Raw genomic sequence first — 26,722 nt, forward strand, 5'->3', positions numbered from 1 at the left:
CTGGGATACCAAATGTGAATTCAAAAGCCAGTGACTTTTCAATAGTTTACATCCCAAAATTATTTCAAGTCCATTGGCCCTTTAATCAAGAGGAAAAAGAGACCAGAACTCTCGTATTCCTTGTGTTTCCATGCTCAGCTCACAAGTGCCTGACAGCCCCGCCTGCTGTAAGTCAGCTCAGTGACCTGCTTCAGTCACCCAACCAGTAATGAACAGCAGGGTTAGAACAAAGTATCTCTTAGTTAGAAATGCACTGTTTATTCCAATGCACCAAATACAAAAAGCCCTATATTTCCAGATCACTGAACGTTAACACAACAAAGGAGTTCTGCATTAGTCTACTTTTAAAAGATCCAAATTCATGCCTGTTGTTAGGCAATAGAAACAACCTTCTAGGACTAAGCCCTCGTTTATAAAGACACCACAAAATCCCTTATAATAATGTAAACAAAATAAATCTTCTTCTTAAACTTTAACCTTTTAACTTGAATCCATTCTTTCAGGACATGCGTTCCTCCTTCAAGGGCTTCCTGATGGTGAATGACTGAAAGAGAAATAAAAAGGAATAAGGACAAATCCTACAGCCAGAGCAGCAGAAAACATGCATTCTACCCCAGGGAACCGCTCCTCCAGACTGAATCTATCCAGAGTTTCCATTTGCAGCTCACATGTATTCAAAATGTTAAGTTTTACATCGTGTCAGTTGCAACTTGAAACATGAAAGGAGCAGTTAAAATAGGAGCCAGCTGTAATACCCGAGGTAAGACAAGGAGCACGCTCAAGAGGAGCAGCTGTGAGGCTCCAGCCATGCACAGATGGATTCTTATCAGCCAAGGTAAAGATGGGCTATAATCCACACATCCCCAGGTTGGAGCTGGCCATGAGTCTCTAAGTCAGACTAATGAATGTCCGCTATCTACATCCCTGCTTACACAGAGGATTTTGCTGCTTTCTTCCTCCAATATGAAGCTGTGCATCTGAGTTAAGAGCCAACACTGTGAAGATTCACCATGAACTGAACCACTGAATCCTGCCAAATACTGTGGTTTCCTTCCTACTTCTTCACCCCTTTTCCAGCTGTGCTCAGTGCCATTGCATTTCCTGCTACTTGCTACATTTTCCTGCCTTTTCTACTGTCCAGGTTTCACTGAAGTAGGTTACCTTAGGAGGATTCCAAGTAACAGCAGTAAGTGGACAGAGGACAACTACACTAAGAGTTCTTCTCGAGAAAACAGCCTCGTTATAAACTTGTGGCTCACAGAAGGAAACACCCACGCAAATTCAGGTGTGACAGCTCACAAGGAAAGAAGTTCATGATTTTACGTTTGGAGAAGTCAGCCTTTACAGCAACCACTACAGATGCTGGTTCAGTGTGCTGTTCTCTACTTTTTCTTCCTACCTTCTCTTTGGAGATGGTGATCTGGACTTTGAGCGACTGTAAAAGAAAGAAAAAGCAACGTAACGAACTCTTCACTTAATTAACTTCCATGCACTCAACACTTTTGACCACTTTAGAGCAGTAAGAACTCTCTAATATTTCTTGTGTGCAACAGATACCACCCTTAATGCTGCTGACAGCAAGTACACCCAATTTAGAAGCTTTAAGCAAGAAGCTGCAGTTGAGAGAGAAAACTGCTGAAAGCTGAAGCCCTCAGTAGAAAGCTGCTCTGAAGCAGCTACAAAGTGACAGCAGGGCAGTGAAACAAGTGAAGAAAAGACAGGATTGAGAACAGGGCAGGGGCAAGATGTGCCTTAAATCCTGCCAAAATACTTTGCCATCATCGTCATGGGTTAGATGAGAGCTTGCTAGATATCCACAGTCCTTCCGGAACAATTATGGACCAACCCATGAAAAAAATCAAATATAGAAAATAAAAGCAATTTAAAAAATGTATCTTTAAAATATGATTAAAAACCAGTCATTAAAGAAAGAGGCTCTTCTACATGCAACTGAGATACTGGTCCAAAAAAACTTGGAATCATGACCAAATAAAATTACTGAGTGCTAGTTGTGTTTATACGCTCACCTTTTAGCAGGTAAGCCAGATTTAGATCTACCATGGGACCCAGACCTACAACAGGAGAAAAATAAAGCTCAGCAAAGCAGCCAGTGGCATGCACATACAAAGAAGGTTAGCTTGACCAGCAACAGCAATTTCGCGCTACGTAGCATCATGAACCAGAGAGGAATGCTCTGCTCTGGGCAGGCGGCCCATCCTCATGACATTGCTGAAGAATCCTTTGGATCTTATTGCAGAGACTCCACTTATCAGGAAGCAACAGAACACGCCCAAGAAGCTCCCCAGCAAAGCTTTGCCTTCCACTTCTATAAAACAGAAGCCCTGTCCACCCCCATGTCCTCTTCACAAGCAGAATAATTACAAGTGTCATTTAAGGTAAGGTTTGAATTAGACAGCACATTAGGAGATAAATCAGACGTGCTGAAGAGCTGGTACATTCTCCAGTTCTCAGTGCCACTTTTATTCAAGTAAATTAAACAGTTTCCATTTGCTATCCCAATTAAAAGTGTTTCAATTGTGTTATATACACGGCTACAAGGACTTCATAATTTGTAAACTATTCTCGGGTCACCTTATGGGCTGAGATCTAACTCAAACTTTCCTCGTGCATATTTAAGTACTTGCTGTGCTACTTTAGGATATAATTTTCATACACAAACAGTTCTTCACCTCTACCCAGAACATGTGTTTTGTAGCACGAGCACAACTTCCTTTGGCCAATAACACAAGAGCATCGTTATCTTACTACAAAGATTGGCAAAGCCTTACTGCAGGAGGCACATCAACATGAGGACTGCCAACCAGAGGCTCTAGAAGTAGGACCAGACTGTAATTCTGCTCTGTAACTACACCGCTGTTTACCATTGCAATTGCAGACACGAAATCAGCATTTCAGACAGCATTAAGCATCCTCCGTGCAGGAACTGAACCACTCCAGAAGCAGAAGTCACCAAGCAATGCAGCAGCAGCCCTATCTACAGCAGCCTGCAAGTTGCACCTGTGTGGTGATCTCCTGCAGCACTAGCACACAGGAGTGGTGTGTCAGGACAGCTCAAGGAATAATCAACCACCACCATCCCTTAAAGAATCAACGTGCAAGTCCTAAAGCAGCCAGTCCCCTAATGAAGCCTGTCTCACCTCTTCACTCACTCTACAGTAATGTTAAGTGGTAAGCAAGAGCCGAGTTCATAGTATAAATCCTCTCACTGCTTATATTGGGACTATTTGGGACTTACAAAAAACAAATACAACAAGAAAAAAGCTATGCAACATTTGCTACAAGATACAAGTTCAAGCATAGCCAACAAATAGATTTCTGAACTTCTCTCCATTAAATCACAGATATACTTTGCTTATGGCAATAAGCATATATACATGCAGCCACAGACTAAAGCAAACTCATGAATGACAAGATACAAATCAACAGTGGCCTGTAGAAAGATGTATGAAAAGTGCAAAAACCTTCTAATCCCTTTCAGGGACAAAAAGAAAAAACAAAGGGATAGAGAGAGAGAACTCTTCATCTGTTCTCACTTAGAAGAAATTGGAACAAGCACTTTACCTGCTTCGAGGCCATACAACGGATCGAGATCTTGAGCGTGATCTGGACCTAGATCTAAAATAAAGAGCAGCGAAAGATCAGCTCCTGAGTGACTCACACAGCTGAGATCCTACAGCACAGTTCCCTAAAGTCATCAGCGTAACACGAATAACTGCAGTTACTTAAGTTACTTCTTCAAGTTACTCACTGCCAGCTACAAGAAAGGACTCAAATAAGCTAACATAATTCCTTAGTAGAAATAAGGCCAAAAATGAAAGAAATTGTGGATGCCCGTGGAATAGTGGATGCTCCTCCCCTGGAGGGATTCAAGGCCAGGCTGGATGTGGCTCTGGGCAGCCTGGTCTGGTGGTGGGCGACCCTGCACAGAGCAGGGGGTTGGAACTACTTCACCATTGCAGTCCTTTTCAACCCAGGCCATTCTATGATGATACACTTCTACGTAAACTGACAATATTACTAAAAAGTGTCAGTAGATACTGCCAATAATATCACCCACGTATGAAAACCTGCTGCCAGAGTTAACTAAACACCATTACTCTCTGTATCAATTAAAACAAGTAGAAAGCATCAGCCAGAAATCAAAATCACAGCCTTAATTTCAGTACAGCATGAAACAAAACCATCAGCAACTGCAGTTTTGATTTTACAAGCATGGGTTTGTAACTTCAGAAGAAGCTCAGATGAGCTCTGGGATTTCACTCCATGAGGCTTCCCATCAGCGCTACAGACTGCAAAACAATGTAGACACTAATTCCAGTGATGACATTTCTTTCAGCAGTGTTGTGAGTTCACAGCATCACAGGTAACACATACCTTGATCTCCTTAAGGAGCCAGACCGTGATCTGCGAGGTGAAAATGATCTATACCTACGAGGAGAGATTGACCTGGACCTGCGGTAGGAAGCAGACCTTGACCTACAAAAAAAACCCAACAACACAAACTATCAAAAAGGAATTTCTCACAAAGGATGCAGAGGGGTTTCCTGCCCAGAACGAAGGGAAAAGTAAAAACAAGAAAATAACCAGCAAGGCCACTGCACTTGGAATCTTACCTCCTACCACGACTTCGACTGCGTGAGCGAGAATATCTCCTCCCTCGGGACCTGGAGCGGGATCGAGACCGGGACCTGGTTTGAGGTTGGAGAAAACAGGTATCAGAGAACAGCCTCAGTCAATAGTGCTTGTGAGGCCCTGCTGAAGTCAAAACTTTCAGACAACTAAGAAGAAAAAAAAAAACAAAAAGAAAACAAACAAAAAAAACAAACAAAAAGAAAAAAACAAAATAAAACCACACCACTAGCATCTGTCAGTTGGAAAAAATGCCTGGGCCTACTTGTCTTGAGCATTTTTACTACCTAGAAAAATGTTAAAAGCTGAATTACATTGCAGAATTACATTAGAATAAAAAAATACTGTAATGCGTATTTAAAATAAACCTTGCAAGTTTGCAGGTCGACCCTCTTTGGCCCAAGGTCTAGCAGATCTAGACGATCTAGAAGTATCTATAGCCGATCGCTGCATCTAGGTGTTCTCTTCAATCTAACGACGATCAAACTGACAGCCCAATGAGCCAGGGTGAGGCTTGATTGACGCAAGAAGATTTTTCTAGCTGGGAATGTGGTCAATCTGGTGTTCCTCTTTCTAAACCGGAGGGGGGGGCCCCAATTGAAAGCCAAATTTACTGTTACGGCGGTCACCGTCTCAAATTTTCTGCCCTTAAAGAATAAGGTCGAGCTAGGTGGAGATGGCTCGAGGGGATCTGGCCTCTTATGCTGATCACCTCAAGGTCTAGGAGGATCTTAAGTGTCGGATTTGCAAGGCGCCTCAGCATGAAATCTTAAGGCTCGTGACATTCTGAATCAAGGCGACTGACTCAAACGAAGAAACCTGAAAGGTTTTGACCAGGTTGATTATTAAGATAGTAACATTTGATATGTATTAGCAACAAATTGTGATATATACCTGTTGACTTACAACATTAAGAGTTAAAACTGGCTTTTTGTTCGCTAAGAAGCGCTACGCACAGTGAACCGGCGATGCAACCCCGCCACTCCATCCCGCCCGTACCTGCTCCTCCTCCGGCGGCTGTAGCGATGGCAGTCGTAAGCATAGTGGCCTTTCTCACCACACTCATAGCATCTGTCGTTGGGGTCAAAGGGGCGCCGTGCAGGAGGCCTGTCGTAACGGGAGCGCCGGGGCATGCCCGTCGACACTTCCACTCGCACCCTGGAGCCACAGATTATCCTGCAATATACAGCTCTTGTTAGTCACTGCTTTTCTGCCTTCATCCCACTACACAAGAGCTGACATTGCTGACAGCTGCAGGATGACGAGGTCAGGTGCTGCCAGGGGGTTCTGACACACATGTAGAGTCATGGAATCATAGAAGCACCAAGTTTGGAAAAGGCCTATAAGATCACCCTGTCCAGCCATTCACCAATAGCTCCCACTAAACTAAACGTACTTCCCATCGAGGCCCAGCACAGCATCTTCAGCATCCCTCGGATCTTCAAACTCCACGAAGGCGAACCCCGGCGGGTTCCTGGCGATCCACACGGTTCTCAGCGGCCCGTAGTAGCTGAAGGCTCTCTCCAGCTCGCCTTTGCCCGCGCCCGTGCCCAGGTTCCCCACGTACACCTTGGTCTCTGCAGGGAAAGCGGCCATGTCAGCAGCAACCCGCGGACGGCGGCGCGCAGGCGCAGCGCGGGGCACGAGACGCGCACGCGGCGCGGCCGCCCCTCCCCCCGCGTCCCGCGAGCGCCGCCATCTTTAACACCGTCTCCATTTTGCTGCGCTCCCGCCAGCGCCGCCGCCCGCACGGCCCGCTTCCCGATGGAGAGCGGCTCCGCCCCTACAAACGACCGGCGGCGGCCGCGCTCCGCCCGCCTCTCCCCGCCGCCTTCTCTCACGGCCGCCAACCGAGAGCGGCCGCCTCCCCGCTCAGCCCGGCCCGAGTTAAACCCCTCACGCCGCCCATCCCCGCTGCCGGCGGCGGCCCGCACTCCTCCTCTCCTCCTCCGCCGCGCCGAGCCTTCCCCTGGCGTCCTTTGTTGCCGCCCTTCCTACCGTAACGCCCGTAGCGCGACATCGTCCCGACCGCAGTTCGAGCCCCGCCGCGTCCCTGAGAGAGAGGGAACGGCCGTCACGCCTGCGCGCCGCGCCCCAACGGCCGCACGGCGGGGCGGGGCTCCGGTCGCTACAGAACGCGGGGCGGGAGGAACGCGCCGCTCGAGCGCGCGCGCTGATCTCGCGAGAGCTGCGGGTGCAGTACCGCGCGTGCGCGGGACGAGCCGCATCTGGCGAGCGGTCGCGCGGCCTCGGGACAGGAAGCGGAAAGTGCTGCGGGGTCCGCGATGCTGCGGCCTCGTGGGGGACGGCGACTGCGGGCGGCACGAGCATCAGCGAGTGAAGTACCAGCCGTAGGAGCAATAACGAGAGCCTGTTGGTAACCAGCACCTGGGCTTTGTAAAGGGCCTCGTTCGTGCTGGTTTTTTCCCTTTAATACTCATACAGCAATCACTGCTTCGTGCGTTGGTGTAAAATAGTGCTAAAGCCTACAGAGGAAATGCAAGGAATCCTAACGAGTGCGGCCCTGCCCAGTGCACAAATGCAGATAGGGAACAACGGCGGTAAAACCTGCCACTTGCTGCTGCCTTTCCCCGCTCCTTCTACACGCCTTGCCCTGCATTAAAGGTGTTAACACAAACTACTGCAGGAGAACTCAGCTTTCTCACAACAGCCCTTCGGTCTGACAAGCCAGAATCCTTCCTGAACTAAACACTCAGTGGGAGCTGCTCAGCTGAACGTGTGGAGATGCCCCAATAGAACAGCAATGAAATGAGCCTTAGGGGAACACCGTTTATGTTTCTCACCTGTCATCTTTCACAGCGCTGTTTAAAAAAGCTACACAGCAATCTAACACGTCATCCACTTGGTTTAACTCAACAGAACAGTGCGTGCTCTGTGCTTGCTGCTGACACCACTTGTATCCCCTGTAAAGTACAGAAAATCAGAGGCAGCAATACCCAGCACTTCTGGGTCGAGCAGATACAGGCGCCCAGAGCAGTCCATGAGGTGGGGTGGGCAGGCCCAGCTGCTTTAGGCGTCACTGCTGCTTCTCCAGGTAGCTCTGGACCAAGCCCTGAACCCGAGACAGGATGATCTGGTTGGAGCTGCTGCACTCCTCTGGGCTGTATGGCGGCTCGATGGTTAGCACCCCGGCCACGCACAGCGTGCTTCCCGATTCGCCTTGCTCTGTTACAGGAATGTGGTTTGTTTCCAGCCACTCCTTCAAGTCGTTCTTCCTCTTGTTGAGCTCCTCTGGGCTGTAAGCTTTGCTTTCCTCAGGCTCAAATACGCGGGAAAGCCGTGCCTTCGTTTCATCGTCTGCGTCTTGCATGATGCTGACCTCCTGGACGGCATGGCCGAGCACAACCAAAACGGACACCGCTTCGTTCTCCACAAAGTTTGCAAGGACGACACTGTCAGGGAAAGAAGAACGTATGACTGACTGTGCTTAACCAAAGCCTAAGAAACACAGCCTAAGAGTCTTGCGGATGAGTGCTCAGAAGCTGTGGTGGCAACACTGAGTACCCAGCATCTTTCTTAAAGGAGGCTATTCCTTAAAACGGTGCCTGGAACTTGAGACTGCTCCAGGTACCAACAAGCAAAGCCTCACATTAAAATAAAAAAGGAACAAAGCAGAGATGTGCATCAGAATCCGGACTGGGAATCTGACATTTACGGGCAGCGTTCCAACCTTTGCACACCAGAGCTACTACATAGCTGAAACAACTGTTTCTTCTGAAACCCATCATGAGCTGGATGCTTTTGTTTCTAGCCTCTACGTTGTGCTCCTATTAGAAAGCTTCCAATTAAAAGGTAAGAAAAACATCTGGCATCAATGAGACAAATGTCTGCCTGTTCTCTGGTGCCTTTCAAGCCCTGTTTTCTTGCTCACTTGAGATGCTAGAGACCTGTGCTATCACTTTCTGCTTCCTCTCCTGCAGCCACTGCGCCTGTCTGCTAGAGGGGAAAGCAAGGCACTGACATGAGAATTCTGGGCAGAGGATAAGAGGTTCAACATCTAACACATACAAGAATGTCCCTGTGGTTTTACTCTCTTTATGATGCAAGACTTGATGTTATTAGAGGCACTCGTAAACAAGGGACTAGCACTTTAAGTAATAATGTCAGATCCACTGTAAAGGCAGCATGAATTCAGGTGCTATTAATTCCCCAAACTTATCAGTCCACTGAATGAGATTAATTATAGAATCATATGATGGCTTAGGTTGGAAGGGACCTTAAAGCCAACCCAGTTCCAACCTAAGCCATGGGCAGGGCTGCTCCCCACCAGTTCAAGCTTCCAGTGCCCCATCCAACCTGGCCTTGAACACCTCCAGTGATGCACCACAGCACCACAGCTTCTGGGCTGCAGTGCCAAGGTCTCGCTGCCCTCTCAGTGGAAAATTTCCCCGATATCTAACCTAAATCTCCCCTCTTTTAGTTTAAAGCCATTTCCCCTTCTCCTGTCACTATCAGACCAAGTAAAAAGCCACTCCCCCTCCTGCTTGTAAGCTCCCCTCAGCAATGCAAGGCCGCAGTGAGAACTTCCCGGAGCCTCCTCTTCTCCAGGCTGAATCAGCCCAGCTCCCTCAGCCTGTCTTCATAGAAGGGCTCCAATTAATGTGGATCTGGGTCTCATGAGCTACAGCACCTTTTTCTCTTAGGTACTGCCAACTAAACACACAGGACGCAGAGCATCAATAAGCGGGTTTTGCTCAAGTTTGCTTCAGTCTTGGGATTATATTTTCCTGAAAAAACTGTTCTTTCTTAGCGCGAGGAAAACGAAAGTCTCGATACTCACCTGGCAGAAACTGGATCAACTGTTAGGACCCATCCTTCGTATTCATTTTTCTCATCCGCTGCAACTTTCACCCTTTTGTTCACATAGGTCTCCCAGTCCAGAGGGCTTTTATTTTGCCAGTCATTCATACCGACTACACTCAGCACCTAATAAACAGCCAGATCAACAAGCTGAAGTATTGAATCCCCTCGCTTTGCCCTTCACATCAAAGCAGAGTTTGCCTCCAAGTAAGGCTCCTCCGCGCATTTTCAGCCCTATTCGCTACTGCACACGCCAGCTCCCCGGCCCCGCCGCTTCCTGCCGCCAGCCCGTCCCCCCCGCGCGGCTCGTTTGAAAGCACGGAGCCTGAGAGCCGCTCGGAGTCGGAGTGTCGTGTTGCGGATGACAGCCGAGAGGCCAAGCGGCAAAGGATCGCGGCAGCTTTGCTCCCTGCTGTTCAGCTGCCTTCAGTGAGTTCTCTTAGCAAGCTTCTCTGTGCAGCTGCAAACGTGAGGAGCTCCCCGCCGTTCCAACCTCCTGAACAGCTCAGCGTTTTCAGACCGCTTAATGAAAAGCTGTACAGACGGAAATGTCGTGATCCTAGCAGAAAATACAAATATACCAAGGGAGGTAGTTGGTATTCTGCAGGTTTACAGGGGTAATTTGTTTCTTCTTGTGAAGTTTCCAACTCCAGCCCGGCGCTGTTTGTTGAATAGGTTAGGAAGGAGTCAGTGAGGTTACTCAGCTCCTGCTTGCTCTCCATTTATTAAGAACACAGAGATCAGCAAATGTGGTTGTTCTCACTGTAAGCACGAGCATCAGTGGGAAATCCTAACTCCTGAATGAGAGAAAAGCAGTGGAAAGAAGGAACGTGTTGTGCTTTCACATGCAGGTACCTAAGGATTGCGCGTTTTAGTCCTCCCACTTTTTAACGTAGAGACCCAGCAGGTGCCTTTCTGGATCCGATTGGGTTTGCTTCAAAGCCACTACTGGGAAAAAAAACAAAAAACAAACAAGCATCTTCAGTTTTATTTATCGTTTAGTTTCAGCCTGTGCTGGTTTTCGTGTCGCTTTTGTTTCTTTCCTCGTTGGTCTCACGGTATCTTTAATTGTCCTCCTGAAGAACTAAGCACGAAGGACCGCCCACCCCCCCCAGGCTCCGTCCCCTCAGGCCATAACGGCCGTAACTGCCGTCTCCACAGCAACGGCCGCTTTCCCGCCCTGCCCTCCGGCGCCCGCCGCCGCCCCGCGCGCATGCGCCGCCTGAGGGCCGCGGGCAGAGAGCGGAGAGGAGGGGAGGCGCGTGCGCGACGCGGAGCGGCGGTTTGGCGGAGCCGTTGGGATGTCGCGTTACGGCCGCTATGGAGGCGGTGAGCTCCCCGGGCGGCGGGGTGGAGGGGAATGTAGTCGGCGGACGTCCGTGGGACGGGGGAGGGTTATCGAGGAGAGCGGAGCCGTCGGCGAAAGAGGAGAGGAAGGAGGGAGAGAGGAGAGACGAGGCGGCCGCCGCCATTTTGCGTCAGCGGCCGGGGGAAGGGGGGGAGGCAGCGCGTGCCGCCGCCGTGCTGAGGGCGGGAGGGAACGGGCGGCGCGGACAAGATGGCGGCCCCGGCCCTGACCCCCTGCTTCCCCACGCAGAGACCAAGGTGTACGTGGGGAACCTGGGCACGGGCGCGGGCAAAGGCGAGCTGGAGAGAGCCTTCAGCTACTATGGGCCGCTGAGAACCGTGTGGATCGCCAGGAACCCGCCGGGGTTCGCCTTCGTGGAGTTCGAAGACCCGAGGGATGCCGAAGACGCTGTCCGTGGACTCGATGGGAAGTACGTGAGCGTTCCACGTGTCGGCGGGAGCTACTGTCGTTTTTTAGACTGGAGAGAGAATCGGGGTTTGGCCGCCGGTTCTTCTCCTGTTCGTAGTTCTGCCGTAAGCCGTCAGCATTTAACTTGGGGGAATCGTGGACTTGTTGCAGGGTGATCTGTGGCTCCAGGGTGCGAGTGGAAGTGTCGACGGGCATGCCCCGGCGCTCCCGTTACGACAGGCCTCCTGCGCGGCGCCCCTTTGACCCCAACGACAGATGCTATGAGTGTGGTGAGAAAGGCCACTATGCCTACGACTGCCACCGCTACAGCCGCCGGAGGAGGAGCAGGTACGGGCGGGATGGAGTGGCGGGGTTGCATCGCCGGTTCACTGTGTAGCGCTTCTTAGCAAAGAACAGAATGTTACACCAATTTTCTTTAAACTTTAATTCTAGATTAAATGTATAGGTGTATATTACGTTATGTTGATATTTCTATCAAATGTTGCTATCTTAATAATCAACCTGGTCAAAACCTTTCAGGTTTCTTCGTTTGAGTCAGTCGCCTTGATTCAGAATGTCACGAGCCTTAAGATTTCATGCTGAGGCGCCTTGCAAATCCGACACTTAAGATCCTCCTAGACCTTGAGGTGATCAGCATAAGAGGCCAGATCCCCTCGAGCCATCTCCACCTAGCTCGACCTTATTCTTTAAGGGCAGAAAATTTGAGACGGTGACCGCCGTAACAGTAAATTTGGCTTTCAATTGGGGCCCCCCCCTCCGGTTTAGAAAGAGGAACACCAGATTGACCACATTCCCAGCTAGAAAAATCTTCTTGCGTCAATCAAGCCTCACCCTGGCTCATTGGGCTGTCAGTTTGATCGTCGTTAGATTGAAGAGAACACCTAGATGCAGCGATCGGCTATAGATACTTCTAGATCGTCTAGATCTGCTAGACCTTGGGCCAAAGAGGGTCGACCTGCAAACTTGCAAGGTTTATTTTAAATACGCATTACAGTATTTTTTTATTCTAATGTAATTCTGCAATGTAATTCAGCTTTTAACATTTTTCTAGGTAGTAAAAATGCTCAAGACAAGTAGGCCCAGGCATTTTTTCCAACTGACAGATGCTAGTTATTTAGTTGTCTGAAAGTTTTGACTTCAGCAGGGCCTCACAAGCACTGTTGACTGAGGCTGTTTTCTGATACCTGTTTTCTCCAACCTCAAACCAGGTCCCGGTCTCGATCCCGCTCCAGGTCCCGAGGGAGGAGATATTCTCGCTCACGCAGTCGTAGTCGTGGTAGGAGGTATGCTCATGTTTGCCTCACTTTGTTTCTTTGTTTGGTTTAGAGCTGTTTCTGCAACTAAACAACTTTAATTGACTTTTTTGCAGGTCCAGATCTGCTTCCTATCGTAGGTCACGGTCGGTTTCACCTCGTAGGTCTAGGTCTGTGTCTCCACGCCGGTCCCGCTCAGGTTCCTTGAAGAGATCAAGGTAATGAATAATTTCTTAGAAGTTTTCAGTTTTGTCTTTGTTGCTGTTTCAGAAACTTCTAGATGTATCCTTAGTCTGATAGTTGTAGTTAAACCTATCATAATCCTGGTAGGTTTTGAGATCTTAGCGAGTTGCATATTCAGTGTTTAATTTTGATGCCTGAAATGTCAAACGGTCATGCAGGATTTATGTTTCAATGTGTAGACATTATGTAGTGCTCTAACAGTCTTTGATCATTTTTTTCATTTCAGGTCGAGATCAAGATCAAGGTCGAGATCCAGATCTGTTACATGGCCCCGAAGCAGGTAGGTTACGTGGCTGAGGGTTACGTAGTAAAGTTAGTTGAGGCTGTTGAGTTTTTCTGACAGATGTTAACATTTTTAGGAAAAAGCAGATGTTCCCTCTGGTAACTCAGGGTTCTGAAGCTTTTATAGACTAGTGCAGAAGACTGTACTTTCTCTCACTTAGTGTGTCAGTTTGTTGGCGTGTGTGTGTGTTTAACACGCTGGCAATATCTAGTCCTTATGGTGATCAGTTTGCATTCTTAGTTGTCTAACATAGCAAACATCTAGAATTTATCTGATGATTTCTTTTCTTTGGCTTTGTTGTAGTACATAAGAAACTCTGGATTATTCCAGATGCTTGTCAGATATTGGGGTGTCCTTCTGTTAACACGTATGTAATGCATGTAACCTGGAAAGTGCTGTAGGACATACTACTGGTGCAGTTGGAGCTGTTTCCAGCTGTCTCGAGTACTTCATTTACGAGTGTCACTTTGCAGTAGCTGAATTAAGTGTGTGATAAACACTATGCCAAGTTATTTTGTACCATCCTGTGTACCTTTAGAATGATACCAGATTTGAGAGAAATACAGGATGCCATTAATCCTCCTAAACGTTGTGGTTTATTGATTTCATGCCAAGTGAACATAGTGCATGTTTCTTGAGAGCTTGTCAGATACATGGTGGCATAGGTGACCCGGATGTCTTCAGGTACCTACCTTGTTCACTGGAGACTGCTCTTTGCCCACCGTTCCTTGGTCTGCTGTTCTGCTTTAATGACTGCTCTGAGACATAAGAAACACAGTAGGCAGTGGTGAACAAACAAAACCAAAACAGGAATCTTCAGATGGATTAACTGTAAGAATCCACAGCTGGGGGTGAAGGTTTCATTATTAAAAGGTGGTACTGTAGAGGCTTTTCTGAGGAGTGGTATGGAGAGCTGTAACAGGAATTCCTAGGGAGTGAGGAGATGAAGACTAGAAGATGGCTCAGCTAAGAGCAAAAACTCACGCAGACTGTTTAGAACCTAGTGAAAAGAGAAGGGAATTTACCCGAGGTAGCAGAGTGATGCCTTTGCACTGATTAAATGCACTTTTTCTCTCCCTCTTGCTAAAGTCTGTTGAATCTTAATACCAGCTGTTGCAGTGTGACTTAACTGTGGCTCATCCCTGTTCTCTGAGCATGATGAGCAGAAAGTAGCTAAAGTCAGCGGAGCTCCCAAGGGGAAAATTCTGTTGGTTATTTTATTACCATTGTTTTGCTTTTGTTAGCAGCAGGATTGTTTTCTATGGTGTAAAGAGCGCTGTGCAAACTTTACATTGTGACACATTTCTTAGTAATCTAGTGACTGAGATGGAGGAAATTTCATACACAGAAGTACAGAGAGATGGCAAAACTTTTGTGTTTAATTTATACTGAAGTCAATGTTAAATTTACATGTCAGGCTGTTGAAAGAATTTCTTTCTTGAAGAATGAAAGGAATGCAAAACACCCAGAGACAGACTTTTGATTCATAGGGAAGAAGGACTGAAAAAGTATTACGTGATGTTTGCTGGACTGACAGCATCAAAGCGTACATCTGGAAGCACTAATGGAAAGCCATGGATATGGAAAGTAGAACACTTCCTTTGGGAACTTACAAATTTCAGTTCTTGTAAGTGATGTTAGTGTACCGCTGCAGCAGTTTTATCTCCAAAAGGCTGGTGTTTTCTGCAGCCTTTTCACAGTGCTTTAATTTGATGGATCGGAAAGACTATTTTTGTCAGGTGCATACAGAAGATGAAGTATGCTGAGAAGAAGGCATCTGTAGGAGCGTACTGCCTGCAGCTAGTTTCAGCTGTAGTGGTAGCTGTTGCTCAAGGCTAATAACACTTGCGAGTTTAAAGCCTGGTGTTTTCCAAGCAGTGTGGAGATACTGCTCTGAACTTGGGTGCTTCAGGTGCTTCCTGCCTCTTGCATCAGCATGCATAAGCTATCAGCCTAGGACCAAAGTCCAGAGTAACGTGTGCAGCATCCATTTGAAAGCTTTCTTCTGAGAGTTAGGTAGCAGAAACCCTGTGAGTTTCCAGCATTGTCTGCACTCAGCATTATGGTTCTTACATATTTACTGTGAATCTTGCTGTCTTGAATGTGGTGATACACATGCTGCTGGCTTTCTTGCTGAGCTGTTTTTACTTCTTGTTGTAGGTCTAGGTCTCACGGCAGATCTAAATCTGGCACGCCGGCTAAGAGGTGAGCATACAGAGATGAAGCCTACGGTGGCATCTAGAATTCAGTGTTGTTGTTATGTGATTAACAAAGCCTCTGGTCCTCTAGAGAGAAAAAAAAAGTCCCTGAAACATGAGTGCCCAATTAATCCATTTCAGATATGACTGTCATTGTAAAATTTCCTCTGTGGGCAATTGCAGTATGTTCTTTATCCATCTTTTTTGTTTTCTAGTAACTCTTTGCAGCTTCTGGCACAGTACTGTTTTGCTTGCTTGTGTTGTGCTCAGTTCTGTTTTATTCTCCCAACCATCAGATAAAAGGTTTTATTAATGCTTCTGAATTAAAGGAATCTTTGACTGCTTTGTTTTCTCTCAATGCCTCACCCGTAGTACCCCTTGTTTTCCTGTTTTCTCCACTGAAGATAGTTGCATAGATGCAGTCTCCATACTAAATGAATGGAGAATATCCCCAGTGTGAAAGCTGATGAGAAAGCTTCAAGAGCTTCTGTCTAGAATCCCATAGTAATTCCATTGCTGTGCTGTTGTGGTGGTTTGCATGTTGGTTGGTTGTTTCGTTTGTGTGTGTGTGTGTTATGACTCTATACTGCAACGATTGTGTTTTGTTTTGACAGTCGGTCAAAGTCCCGATCACCGTCTCCAAAGAGAAGGTATGTTGGTCTCCCTGCTAGTAACACCCACTGTAGAACTGGCATTTTAGTGTCTGCAGTGCTGTCTGCTGAGGAGTGTGAGTGCAGCTTGTAGGAAAATACCGGGAAGGTATTTTTCTGAGATCTTTTGCCAGAGATAACATGATTGTGGTTTGATGTGCAGTAATGTAGCTGCAGGAATAAGCAATTCCTCAGTGTGCTGGTTAGATGCCTTGCCTCTGGCTGCTCCTGTGTTAACTAGGAGTTCACTAGTTCTTTACTGCACAGACACTTTCTGCTGGTGAGCTTGAAACAGAATAAATGTGGGATGCAGCTCTGAGTCTCATTAAAAGCTGCAGTGGGACTGTGGATGTAGACTGGAGTAACCTGGTGTAACAGTTGGGAAGGGGAGGTTGAGCCCGTTGATTTTACTGCTATTGCTTATAGGGTTTCTTTTTCCCCCAAAATGCTGGTAAATAATTCTGTCTGTGGACATACATGTAGCGTGTGCCAGAATAGGCAGCTATATTTTAAATTATTTTTACATGCTTTTAGAATTTCTCTTCTACTGTTTATGAGGATGGATAGTGATAGGACAAGGAGGAATGGTCTTAAACTGAGACAGAGTGGTTTAGGTTAGAGATTAGGAGAAAGTGGTGACACATGGAACTGGTTGCCCAAGGAGGTTGTGGATGCCCCATCCCTGCAGGCATTCAGTGCCAGGCTGGATGTGACTGGGCAGCCTGGGCTGGTGGTTGGCGCTCCTGTACACAGCAGGGGGTTGAAACTAGATGAGCTGTACAATTCAGATACAAAAAGAGCAGTAGAGAAACACAGCAAAGTTGGACGTAAAAAATGAATGTATTGTCTCATCATTAGCTACTTATTTTGTCGACGAGAATTGGTTATTCTATGTAGGAAAACAAGACAAGACAGTGCCTGAAGGGTTGTGGAGTAGTCCGGGTATCCTCCTGAGCTTCTTCCCATGTTTGTGATCAGGATCGCTGCTGAAATGTTAACTGCAGGTTCTTTTCCTTTCAGTCGTTCGCCATCAGGAAGCCCTCAAAGAAGCGCAAGCCCTGAAAGAATGGATTAAAGTTATGAATTTAACCTTTTAGGAAGAAAGTTATTTTGCTTACATTATTATAAGGGATTTTGTGGTGTCTTTGTAAATGTAAGAATGTAGATAGAAGAGTATATCAATTAAAATTTGGCATGATCTGGGTCTTCTGAGTTAGTCACACCAATAGACTAGCGCAGGTCTCTTTTTATTGTATGAATTAACTAACTGTCATATGAAAATGTGGGACTTTTTTTATCGGCACATTGAAATAAAATGTGTATTTTTAACTAAAACTTCTCTGTAGTAACCCTGCTGCTTCTGTTAACTTGGGGTACTTGTAGCTGTGTGCCATGGAACACGGATGGGTGATGTCCAAGGCGGGAATGGCTAACAGTGTCCTCTCAAACTGGTCGCTTCACACTTGCTGTTGGATCAGCTGATGGAAGGATCTCTTTCTGCTTTCCTTTAAGACGGGACTTAACTCCTCTGTCTGCAGATGGTGAAAAATTCACGTATTCTTTTTTGTTGCTTTTAGTGGGCATCCATTTTTCTCATTGATCTGATTATTCTGCAGTGCTCGTTTTGGCACTTGAGCGGTTGTAATGTGCGATTCTAAAAATCAAACAGTAAGCTTTCATTCAAAACACTTATTTTAAGTGAATAACATCTGCAGAAACATCTAGACATATACAATGTTCTGATGATAACAAATAGCAATGATAACATGGGCGCTTCCTCGGCTTGTTGCGTTGTTGTTCTGTCTACTCGTATAAAGAAAACTCCAGGAGTCTCAAAGCATGTTTTCCCTCTGTGGGGGAAGAGGTAAGGTGGTGTGGGCTGCTTTCTGAGGGTGCGTGTGTTTGGGAGACAGAAGGATTTGTACCTAGTTCTATCACTCTGTACTTGTCCTCATCCTGTAGTCAAGAATTGCATGATAAGGCGCTTTGTTGACACAGATCACAGCGAAAGACTGGAAACAGTGTTAGACTGCAAACAAATGGTTGGAGGGGAAAAAAAGCTGACTTACATTTTATTAATCTATTTTTTTATCCTGTGATGGGAGATCTACCAGAAACAAATGGCAGGTTTGGTGGTAAAGTGAAGAACTATTGTTTCTTAACCTGGTTGCCTGTTAATAACACGTTTGTGGCACTTGGACTAAATAGTGCAGAAGCCAAACGTACTGTCCTGCTACTGCAGTGTTTGGCCTTCATCCATCATCCTGCTGTGCTTGGTGTCCATGTGGACACCGCTGTGGTGCTTAGCAGTGAAACCCAGTGTTCCATTGGCCAGATGCAGTGATCTGTATTCTAGCAATACTCGATAATGTTCTGCCAGAGGAGTGGTGGGGTGGCACAGATGCTGCCCTGGAATGACTTGTCAGAAATACCTGGAGCCTAGGACTTGTGCTTGGAATGCTTGTTGGTTGTGTATTGCCTGCCCAGCTCATAGCACAGCTGGTGAGAAGCACGTGTATGCTGCTGCTCTGGAATTTGACCAGCTTTTTTCTCTTCTGTACTCGTGAGGTAAATCTACTCCCTAATAAACCTGCAGACTGACACGACGGCCGTACTGGTACCTGTTTTTCAGTGCCCAGAGACACCATGGAAGATGGGTCCCTGTGTGAGAAGACAGGGCTGTGCTGTCGGGGCAGCTTTGCTGGCTGCTGTGGCCTGATGTGAAGAAAAGGAAGCACTGCAGTGGGGTGAAGGGGCAGCAACAAATCCCATGCCCAAAAATGAGTACAGTGCTAGGGTGTCTGCTGCCACTCTGGGCTCGAGTCATCCTTGGGGCTTCTGCTTCATTCCTGCAGGCGGGGTATGTGGAAGATGCTCTTGTGCAGTTATTGCTATTGGATTCAAATAGTTAAGCCAGAGGAGCTGGCAGTGGGCCGGTGTAAACCCAGCAGCCCTTCCCTCCACAAGGCTGTATGTGTTGGCTGTGATTGCAGGGCACCCTTGGATTAGTAGACCTTGAGTTATGGGGCAATTCTGTGCAGCTAAGCAACAGCCAGCGCCTCTAGTGCTGTCTTGAGACTAGCTGATGCTCTCATGAGTGGCTGCTGAGCCACGTCTCCACCAGTCCCCTGCTGTAGGTCGAGCTCTGGGAGGATGTGTCCCTAAATGCTGTTCTCACAGCAATTTTCTGTGGAACAAAACCTGTTGTGCAGCAGTGAGGCTGTGGAAAGGGTGAGGGCAGTGTAGAGACAGGACAGCAGTGGAGTTAGAAGTGCAAAGAATACAGAGGGGAAGAAGAAAGCTTCCAAGGCAGGTTTTGGGGCAGCTCCAAAGCAACATCTGTGACCTGCAGGGTTTACGAGGGAACGTGCTGGAGATGCTTACCCCTTCCTGCAGCAGGAACTGGCCTCTCTCCTCAGGCAGTGCCAAAGCAGAGCCAGGTAGTGTGGTTGTATTCTTCCCCGGGCAGGAGCAGAGGGCTGGGGAAGTGAGGCTAGAGAAGAGGCAGTAAGCACCGCGGTGTGAGCGTGGTGGCATCAGGGAGGGCCGTGTCCCCACAGCCTTCCTGGAGCAGTACCCCAGGCATCTCCCCACCCTGGGCACTTCTCATAGCTCTCCAACTGGACCCAGAAGCCACAGGCCCCGAGTGGCTCACCTTGTTGACAGCGTCAGGCCAGTTCTGGGTTTCCAGGCAGAAAGCTGAGTGCTTGGGGTAGATAGCAGCGCCTTTACCCTTCAGAGAGCCATCCAGGTTGTTCCCAGTGTAGAACTGGAGGCCAGGCTGGGTGGTGTGAACCTCCATGGTCCTGCCGCTGGGCGGGTGGTGAGCCCTGCCGAGAAGATGCTGTGGGTGAGCGAGTGGATGCTGGTGCCTCGGGGGCACCCTCAGGGCTCCCAGCCTTACCTGGCTACAAGGCGCCGAGCCTGCCCCAGCGGCAGGCAGAAGTTGTGATCAAAGCCATCCAGGTGGAACTGCTTCAGGTGCTTCCCCAGCTGCACCGGCTGACGGAGGTCAAAGCCAGTGCCCTGCACGGCAGCCACCTCCCCTAGGCCAGGAGAGCAGCAGCGTCAGTGCTTGCACCCAGCGCACCAGAAGCTGTGCTAGGCTGAGGCACAGCCTCTGCTCCAGCTCTGCACCGCTTCTGCTCTGCAAACCCTGAAAACCATCAGGCTCCCCGTGACAAGCAGCACGCTCGTGTGGCTTCTGAGCCTACCTAAGAGGAGCGCTTTTACAGCTGCAGAGCAGGAAAACACCTTGAGGAAAAAAAACAACACAAGCCACTTTGATTTAGGCACTGATGTAAAATACAGCACTGTTGCATGTGAGCAGTCTGTGCTTAATAGTTGCACAAATCTCATCTGTGCCTCTGGAGCTACAGCCGTATGCAGTTTTATCAGCCTCAGGGGCGATGGTTACACAAAGCTTTGGGCAGGTGCTGTGAGAAGCTGGGGAGAGAGCTAGCTGCAATTAAGATGCAAAAGCAATGAATTGCTAACCCTCCAGAAGAAGTGTTGTTGAACCCAGCCTGGCAGTGCCCTGGTGGAAACAGCTCCACCACAAAAGCAGCAGGGAGAAACAGGGCAGCGGGTTTGCTACAGCAGTGAGTTTTTCCCAGCTTAGCAACACGCCAGGCTGAGCAGAAGCTGCTGCAGCTTGGCAGGTCTGCTCCTCCAGGTGCAAGCAGTGGTAAATGCAGGCATAACATGACTTCTAGCTAAAAAACTTCCTTGTTTGCTTTGTTTTTTAAGCTTCTTTCATCTCAAGGTCAGATGTCTTTTTCTTTTTCCCTTTTTGTCAAATAATGCTTCTAATTCCTAAAGGTAACCACCTCCTGCATCACACCTGGTGTGGGACCTGTTTTGCACTGAGGCTGGCTTTTGTTGGAGCTGAGTGCGGTTGCTTGCACAGCGTAACAGGAGCGTGCTGGAGTGGGCACCAGGAATGCACGCTCTGCCTCAGCTTGCTTGGATTGTTTGACTTGGAGGCAGGATCTTTGGTGGGGAGAAGCAGTGGTGGGAAAAACAAGCCAACAAAAAAACCCAAACCAACAACTAGGAAGCTGTTTTCTCCATTTCAGCCCCAAATCAAGGCGGAGTACAACAAGTTGCCAGCCTGCTTCTATGTTCTGAGGCCACAGAAAACAGCAGTGTCACCCTCATTGAATTAACCTGCTTAGCATGCAAAATGCGCTGTCTTCCTTCACAGGCTTTCCTCTTTCTGAATGTTACAGCCAAGAAAGAAAAGCACTGGGTTTGCACGCTCAGTGCTTGCTCCCTGTCCCTCTGTGGAGATGGGAGGATGGCCAGCTCCTGCAGGAGGGACAAGGCCAGGATCCAGGCACCAAGAACTCTCCTGCTTAGGCATGGGCTGATCTTGTGGAAGTAAGACCACGTTATTCCATAGAACATCCCGCTATAGGAGGTTGGAAGAGCCAAGCTCTGTACAAGCCCCCATCTGTGAAGCCCTCTCCTCTACATGTCACCCACCGGTTGGTATCTTGGTGTCATCCACAGGCAGGTAGGAATCCGCTGCAATAGAAATCTCGTGGTCGTAGATGTCAGGTGAGCCCTGTGGGGGGAAGGGAAATACTGGCATTCCTGCAGGGCTCTTCAGACACCCAGGTGTGGTGATGCTGCAGCTGATCTTGTAGAGACTGGGGGGCATCCTGGGCATTCCCACCTTGTCCTCATTAGAGGACGAGTTACCAGCATGGGTGAAAGGCTGCGTGGGACCTCTTCCATAGGGCTATCAGCCTCAACTTGCACCTTGCCAAGCACCAACACACTGCCAGCTGGCTAGCCTAAACGTGCCAGCATATAGCAGCAGGCAAAAAGGGGGAGGAAGCAAGCACAGTGGGAAGTGCAGCCTGTGCTCCTGCCTCATGTCTTATGCTCCTTTTGCCCCCTGGCAGCCCCAGGGATGCTGGCAAGGGATTTGCTGGGCAGGAAGAGGAACAAAGTCGAAGCTGAACCTGCACGTTACTGTCTAATCTGAGCAGCAGTTTCATGCCCAAAGGTCTCCCGCTCCTCTGGAAATATGCCCAAGCTGCATTCCACAGGTGTTGATATTGCTGTTTGGCTACATACATGTATGTTCTATTGTATGGAGAACAATCTGAGAGCAAGCTAATAACTGCACTGCTATTTTTTTAGAGCAACATCATGAGCAAACCTGCAGAGAAGAGCTGGAATGCTTCTCACTAATGCTTTTGCAGGTCTCTAACATGCTTTCCTGTCCTGTGCCCTTAGCCCAGCAATATTTATTTGCCCAGGTCCTCTTCTTTCAAGCCAAGTTATAAATACAAAGGTGCAGGAGACCAAAGTGCAGCTGCAGTGCAGTGCCTATCAGTGTGGGTCTGCTCTGCATCTCACTGATGCCGCACGGTACAACTCTGGCCGTGTCACATCCTTTCTCCATGATGTTTCTGTTCCCATTTTGACCTGGGTCTTTAGCTGCTATGCTGACTGGCCTCAGCTGCAGCCTCCAGACAAGGGTTTCAGTACATTCTCTCAAAGGGATTCTTAGAGGCCAGCCAAAAATACCAGTCCATCAGTAGGAGATGCCAATTCTGCACCTCCTGTGTAATCTTTCCAATGGTCTACAACCAGGAGGGGGCATAACTACCCAGCTGCAAACAAAAGAAGGGGTAATGTTCATGACTGGGTGGCTGTGTTCACAAAGCACTGGGATAACGCAGCCTTGCTTGAGGTCTACGTGAGGTCCTTTTGCAGCTTGTAGGCTGGGACATCATCACTTTGTCCCCATGAGTCACCATCTTTCTGAGTTCCCTTTTCTCCTTTGCTGAAAACACTCCTTCCATATGCTAGGTGCTGGGAACGTCCTGAAGCAGTCAGTGCTAGCCTCCCCTGCCCCGTCTCCTGCCAGCAGGATTTGACAGGTGAGGCCACCATGCTGGTCCCAACAATCCCACACAAAGCCCTTCCCTGTGCGTGCCTGGGCTTCTTCAGCCCTGCACAGTCTCTCTGTGGGGTTGGGTCTTCCCATACCTACCTGTCCTGCCAGGTTGAAGTATGCATGGTTTGTCAGGCTGATGGGTGTCTTCTTGCTGGTCTGGGCTCGATAGTTGATAGCCAGCTCACTGCCGTTGAGTGTGTAGGTGACCCAGACTTTCAGCTCACCGGGGTAGCCCTCCTCACCATCAGGGCTGAGTCTGTAGAAGCAGACGCCATTTGGGAGGATCTGGGGGCTCCAGAGAACCTGCAAGGACAAAGTGTTAGGAAGAGTAGTGCCCCTTTCCCAGGCTGGGGTGCACATGGGACAAAAGGCACATGGGGAAGAGTGCTCTGAGACAAAGGTTTCTGCTGATCATCTCTGCTCTTTCTCCTAGGAAAAAACCAACCAACCCAACATCCTCCTGCTGGAGAAAAAAAAAAAAAAAAAAAAAGAGAAGTGGTAGAAACACAGACATTAGCTTGTTGGCTCCGCGTGACCAAGGAAAACAGGGTTTTCTGTGACCCCTGGGGGAGACCACTCATTGACCGGCAGCCAGTTGGATTTAGCTCCATTCACCACCACTCTCTGGTCCCTGCCCTTCAGCCAGCTCCTTACCCAGCCAAGAGTGTACCCATCCAAGCCACGGGCTGCCAGCTTCTGCAGAATACTGTGGGAGACAGTGTCAAAGGCTTTGCTGAAGTCTGGGTAGACAACACCAACAGCCTTTCCCTCATCCACCAGATGGGTCACTTGATCATAGAAGGAGATCAGGTTGGTTTTGCTTTGCGGTTGGATCTATTCCCCCTCCTGTGGATCCTTTGGTAGGCAACATCAGCTCATCAGCTGCCTTTCCTGGGCTAACTCAAGGCTGGCTACTAGGGCACTGATAGCAATGTAAATATAATCTGTGCTAGGCTAAGTGGTATCTGATGTATGGCACTGAGTCTTTGGAGATTTGCAGCTAAGGGATAATTGCTTCTAGACAAAGAAGACAGAACTAGAGGCAGGAGCTGGATCATGCCTCTGAGGGAATGACTGTTTTCATGCCTTGTGCAGAGTTCACAGCTGGAGAGGACTTGTAAAATTGCAACATCTTCATCCAGTGCAGGAACCGAGATGGCCAAATATGATAACCAGGCTGTGGAGTGGCTCCTGCTATGCACTCCTGCACCAAGTACAGCTCAGCTGCAGCTCCCACTGCCGTGGGACTCTGTGGTTTAATAGTTCAAGTTTCTACTTCAGTTCGCCAAAGGAAATCTACTGATGGTCGGCAAGTGTGAGCATATTTTTAAAGCTAGGAGAGTTATTTTTCTGAAGTTTTCCAGTACCCCAGCAACGTGATCAAGTATCGCCAGCACAAAGCAAGGCTGCAAGCTTCCATGTCATCAGGCCACTTGTTGATCACTGAGGTCTGCAGGATTATGAAAAGCTGAGAAGGTGACCATGATAGTCACAGCCAAGAGCTATCGCATCTTGTTTGCCCCAGGTCTGACCACAGGCCTCTGCATGGTCAGTGTTGCCACAGTAGAACAGCGTGTGGCAGCTGAGGATGACACAGGCCACCCGGGCAAAGCCAAGCACTTTGTGGCTGCTGAAACAGCAAAATCTTGTCTTCCTCTCATTCCTGCATGTACAGCACTTTCGGGGGGGCTGATCCAACTCAGTAACCACCAGAAAGTCCTGCAGGGCCAGGAGGAAAGACATCATATCTCTTTGCCATGATCCTGGAGGCTGTGTGCTGAAAGCCATGGGACCCACCAACCCAACATTCACCTTGTCGAAGCCTCTGGCTCCTCCATGCAGTGAGTTTGGCCCATTGTTAAGGAACAGCTGATACTCTTTTCCATCCATGGTGAACTTCCCTTTGGCAATCCTGTTGGCAACACGGCCTACCACAGCTCCAAAGAAGGGGTGCTTCCTCGTGTAGCCTGTATGGAGAAAGCAGAGTGCTGTCATGCGGAAGGACCAGGGAAGGACAGGCAGTGTATGTGGGCTCAGAGATTTCCCTCTCAGCTTCCTCCCAGCACTACTCAGGGGGCTGCAATCCTGGCGTTTCACAGGGCACACAGCACACATGCAGATGTGGCACTGAGAGATGTGGTTTGGTGCCAAGCCTCGGTAAATCAGGTTGATGGTTGGACTTGGTGATCCTGAAGTTACTTGCCAACTGAGATGATTGTGTGTATCTATGTCCTTTGATTGAAACAGCTCAGGGGGAGACTTGCAGTGCTTACAAATTTGCAGAGAAGCTCCATGAGGCAGACCTGTTAGAGGGGCATGTTGCAGTGCGGGGCCACCAGCATCCCCACACCCACTGCTAAGCCCAGGACAGGTTGCAGGACTTTGCACTGATACAATCCATTATTTGGGGGTGCCTTCAGGGGGAGATCACAGAGTAGGAGCAATCAAGTCATTTGTCTGATGTCTTTCTTCTTTTTATTTTATTATTATTATTGGAGTTGTTTTGTTTTGTTTTGGAAGGAAATGGATTAAGACCCACCTTCTAGCTTGTCAAAGCCCAGGACAATGTCTGCAAACTGCTTGGCCCTGTCTCTGGTCTCCAGAGCGGTGATAATGCACCCGAGGGACAGGACTTCCACTCTGACGCTGTCTGACTGCAGCACAAATTTCTCCACCTCCCCTCCTCCATCCTCCTGGGGCATGTGCCCGAAAATCTCTCTCTTCACCTCCGTCATCTCTCCCCAATCCCTGTCCTGTCCTTGCGCCGCTGCTGGGAAGGAAGTCCAGGAGGAAGTGAGGGTGGCCGAGACTGGAGCAAAGAGGGTTATGGAGAGCAGAGTCCTAAAAATCACATGATTGCCTGCAGCGTGGCAGAGCTGGGAGGAGTCACAGCGTGCAGTTGCTGCCTGGCAGGCTTGGGTGCACGCTGAGGGGAAAATGAGCTTTTGGAGGTGCGTGCCCCTGGCCTGCGCTCCATTACATGCTGCTTCCAATTGCCCTGGGGAAGCAACCTCAGTGTGCAGGAGAAACACTGGCATATGAAAATAATCTGTGCATGCATTCTTCTGAGCGCCTGTTTTCAGTTGGTGGGTTTGGGTTTTTATTTATTTATTTATTTATTTTTTGGGGGGAGGGAGGGGAAATCAGTCTCTCAATTTATCTCCAACAAGTGCTTCCCTCCAGGCAACACAGCACGCAGCTTCCAAACTGCCCCCAAAACAAAGCCTCCCTGGGGTGGTTATGCAACCTGTATTTCATCAGTGCTGCCTTTCTGCTGGCAGTAAAACACGGGCTGCTGTGTTCAGGTGCTTCCTCCCGCACCCTTATGGCCCTGACATCTAAGACCGTGCAGGTGTGAGAGTGATACCACAGACAAATGTGCTCATGAGCTCTGCACCAGATTTTCAAGCTGGTGGGTAAAGCAGAAGAGATGCCATCCTGCACAAGGACACATCGTACATGAAAGAGTAACGGAGAGGAGAAATGCAGCCCTCGGTGTTGGAGCAAGGCAGTTCCAAGAGCCTGGCTTTGATGCCAACAGGATTGCTCACGGGTGTCCCGTGCCCAGCAGATGGGGATGGAGGCAGCTGCAGTAGATCTTTGTGGTTGCTCTTATTTTATAGGAAAGGTATGTTTCATTTCTGCAGAGAGTTTTGCTTATAGCGAGGGTCAAAAATAAGATCTTTTCATTTTTCTCCTTTTGCTTCCAGTAAGAACAATGTGGCACCAGGCCTGGATGTGTCTGATGGCGGCAGCCGGGCATTTCCACAGCTGATGGGCGTGCACAAAAAGCTGTTCCACATCTCCTAGGCTTTGGGTTCACATCCCTCTTGCAGCAAAGTGACCACAACAGTTACCCCTCTACTTTGAGGCTCTTGCAAACAGTTGGGCAGTACGTTGTCTGTTTTCTACTCTTTCCCCTTGCTCTCAT

General features: G+C 48.5%; 4 protein-coding genes across 5 annotated transcripts; 1 reads left to right on the plus strand and 3 right to left on the minus strand.

Moving 5' to 3' along the window:
• Positions 1-236: 236 nt before the first annotated feature.
• On the minus strand, positions 237-6,803 carry LOC140250601 (serine/arginine-rich splicing factor 7-like). Of its 2 annotated transcripts, XM_072333426.1 has the most exons (9): positions 6,649-6,803; positions 6,047-6,227; positions 5,650-5,826; positions 4,635-4,709; positions 4,396-4,497; positions 3,583-3,636; positions 2,028-2,072; positions 1,400-1,435; positions 237-544 (listed from the first exon to the last, which is right to left on the minus strand). In XM_072333426.1, the coding sequence occupies exons 1-9, from the start codon at positions 6,668-6,670 to the stop codon at positions 520-522; spliced, it is 717 nt and encodes a 238-aa protein (XP_072189527.1). In that variant the 5' UTR covers positions 6,671-6,803; the 3' UTR covers positions 237-519. The 2 variants fall into 2 exon arrangements, with proteins under 2 accessions (XP_072189527.1, XP_072189528.1); XM_072333427.1 differs by lacking the exon at positions 2,028-2,072.
• A 291-nt stretch (positions 6,804-7,094) lies between these two features.
• GEMIN6 (gem nuclear organelle associated protein 6) lies at positions 7,095-9,745 on the minus strand. Its single transcript, XM_072333428.1, has 2 exons — positions 9,452-9,745; positions 7,095-8,063 (listed from the first exon to the last, which is right to left on the minus strand). Exons 1-2 carry the CDS (start codon positions 9,577-9,579, stop codon positions 7,688-7,690), a joined length of 504 nt encoding a protein of 167 aa, XP_072189529.1. The 5' UTR covers positions 9,580-9,745; the 3' UTR covers positions 7,095-7,687.
• A 906-nt stretch (positions 9,746-10,651) lies between these two features.
• SRSF7 (serine and arginine rich splicing factor 7) lies at positions 10,652-18,477 on the plus strand. Its single transcript, XM_072331905.1, has 9 exons — positions 10,652-10,800; positions 11,069-11,249; positions 11,399-11,575; positions 12,457-12,531; positions 12,618-12,719; positions 12,971-13,024; positions 15,188-15,232; positions 15,840-15,875; positions 16,896-18,477. The coding sequence occupies exons 1-9, from the start codon at positions 10,773-10,775 to the stop codon at positions 16,948-16,950; spliced, it is 753 nt and encodes a 250-aa protein (XP_072188006.1). The 5' UTR covers positions 10,652-10,772; the 3' UTR covers positions 16,951-18,477.
• GALM (galactose mutarotase) lies at positions 16,358-25,842 on the minus strand. Its single transcript, XM_072331904.1, has 8 exons — positions 25,331-25,842; positions 24,604-24,758; positions 22,888-23,094; positions 21,363-21,444; positions 19,780-19,921; positions 19,531-19,705; positions 19,260-19,368; positions 16,358-16,933 (listed from the first exon to the last, which is right to left on the minus strand). Exons 1-7 carry the CDS (start codon positions 25,827-25,829, stop codon positions 19,291-19,293), a joined length of 1,338 nt encoding a protein of 445 aa, XP_072188005.1. The 5' UTR covers positions 25,830-25,842; the 3' UTR covers positions 16,358-16,933; positions 19,260-19,290.
• Between the last annotated feature and the right edge of the window lie 880 nt (positions 25,843-26,722).

The sequence above is a fragment of the Excalfactoria chinensis genome, chromosome 3 (genome assembly GCF_039878825.1).
Source record: "Excalfactoria chinensis isolate bCotChi1 chromosome 3, bCotChi1.hap2, whole genome shotgun sequence".
Classification (NCBI taxonomy): domain Eukaryota; kingdom Metazoa; phylum Chordata; class Aves; order Galliformes; family Phasianidae; genus Excalfactoria; species Excalfactoria chinensis.

Bases quoted from the DNA above. Each gene is read 5' to 3' on its own strand.
- GALM (XM_072331904.1), bottom strand. From the start codon at position 25,829: ATGCCAGTGTTTCTCCTGCACACTGAGGTTGCTTCCCCAGGGCAATTG. The intron at 19,706-19,779 runs GTAAGGCTGGGA...TCTTCTCGGCAG, and splicing joins GCTCGGCGCCTTGTAGCCAG to GGCTCACCACCCGCCCAGCG. The intron at 19,369-19,530 runs GTGAGCCACTCG...CCTCTTCTCTAG, and splicing joins GGCCTGACGCTGTCAACAAG to CCTCACTTCCCCAGCCCTCT.
- GEMIN6 (XM_072333428.1), bottom strand. From the start codon at position 9,579: ATGAATGACTGGCAAAATAAAAGCCCTCTGGACTGGGAGACCTATGTG. The intron at 8,064-9,451 runs GTGAGTATCGAG...TTTCCCTGACAG, and splicing joins GTTGATCCAGTTTCTGCCAG to TGTCGTCCTTGCAAACTTTG.
- SRSF7 (XM_072331905.1), top strand. From the start codon at position 10,773: ATGTCGCGTTACGGCCGCTATGGAGGCG. The intron at 11,250-11,398 runs GTACGTGAGCGT...GACTTGTTGCAG, and splicing joins GTCCGTGGACTCGATGGGAA to GGTGATCTGTGGCTCCAGGG. The intron at 15,233-15,839 runs GTGAGCATACAG...TTGTTTTGACAG, and splicing joins TCTGGCACGCCGGCTAAGAG to TCGGTCAAAGTCCCGATCAC.
- LOC140250601 (XM_072333426.1), bottom strand. From the start codon at position 6,670: ATGTCGCGCTACGGGCGTTACG. The intron at 6,228-6,648 runs GTAGGAAGGGCG...CTTTCCCTGCAG, and splicing joins GTCGCGCTACGGGCGTTACG to AGACCAAGGTGTACGTGGGG. The intron at 545-1,399 runs GTAGGAAGAAAA...TTTCTCTTTCAG, and splicing joins TCACCATCTCCAAAGAGAAG to TCATTCACCATCAGGAAGCC.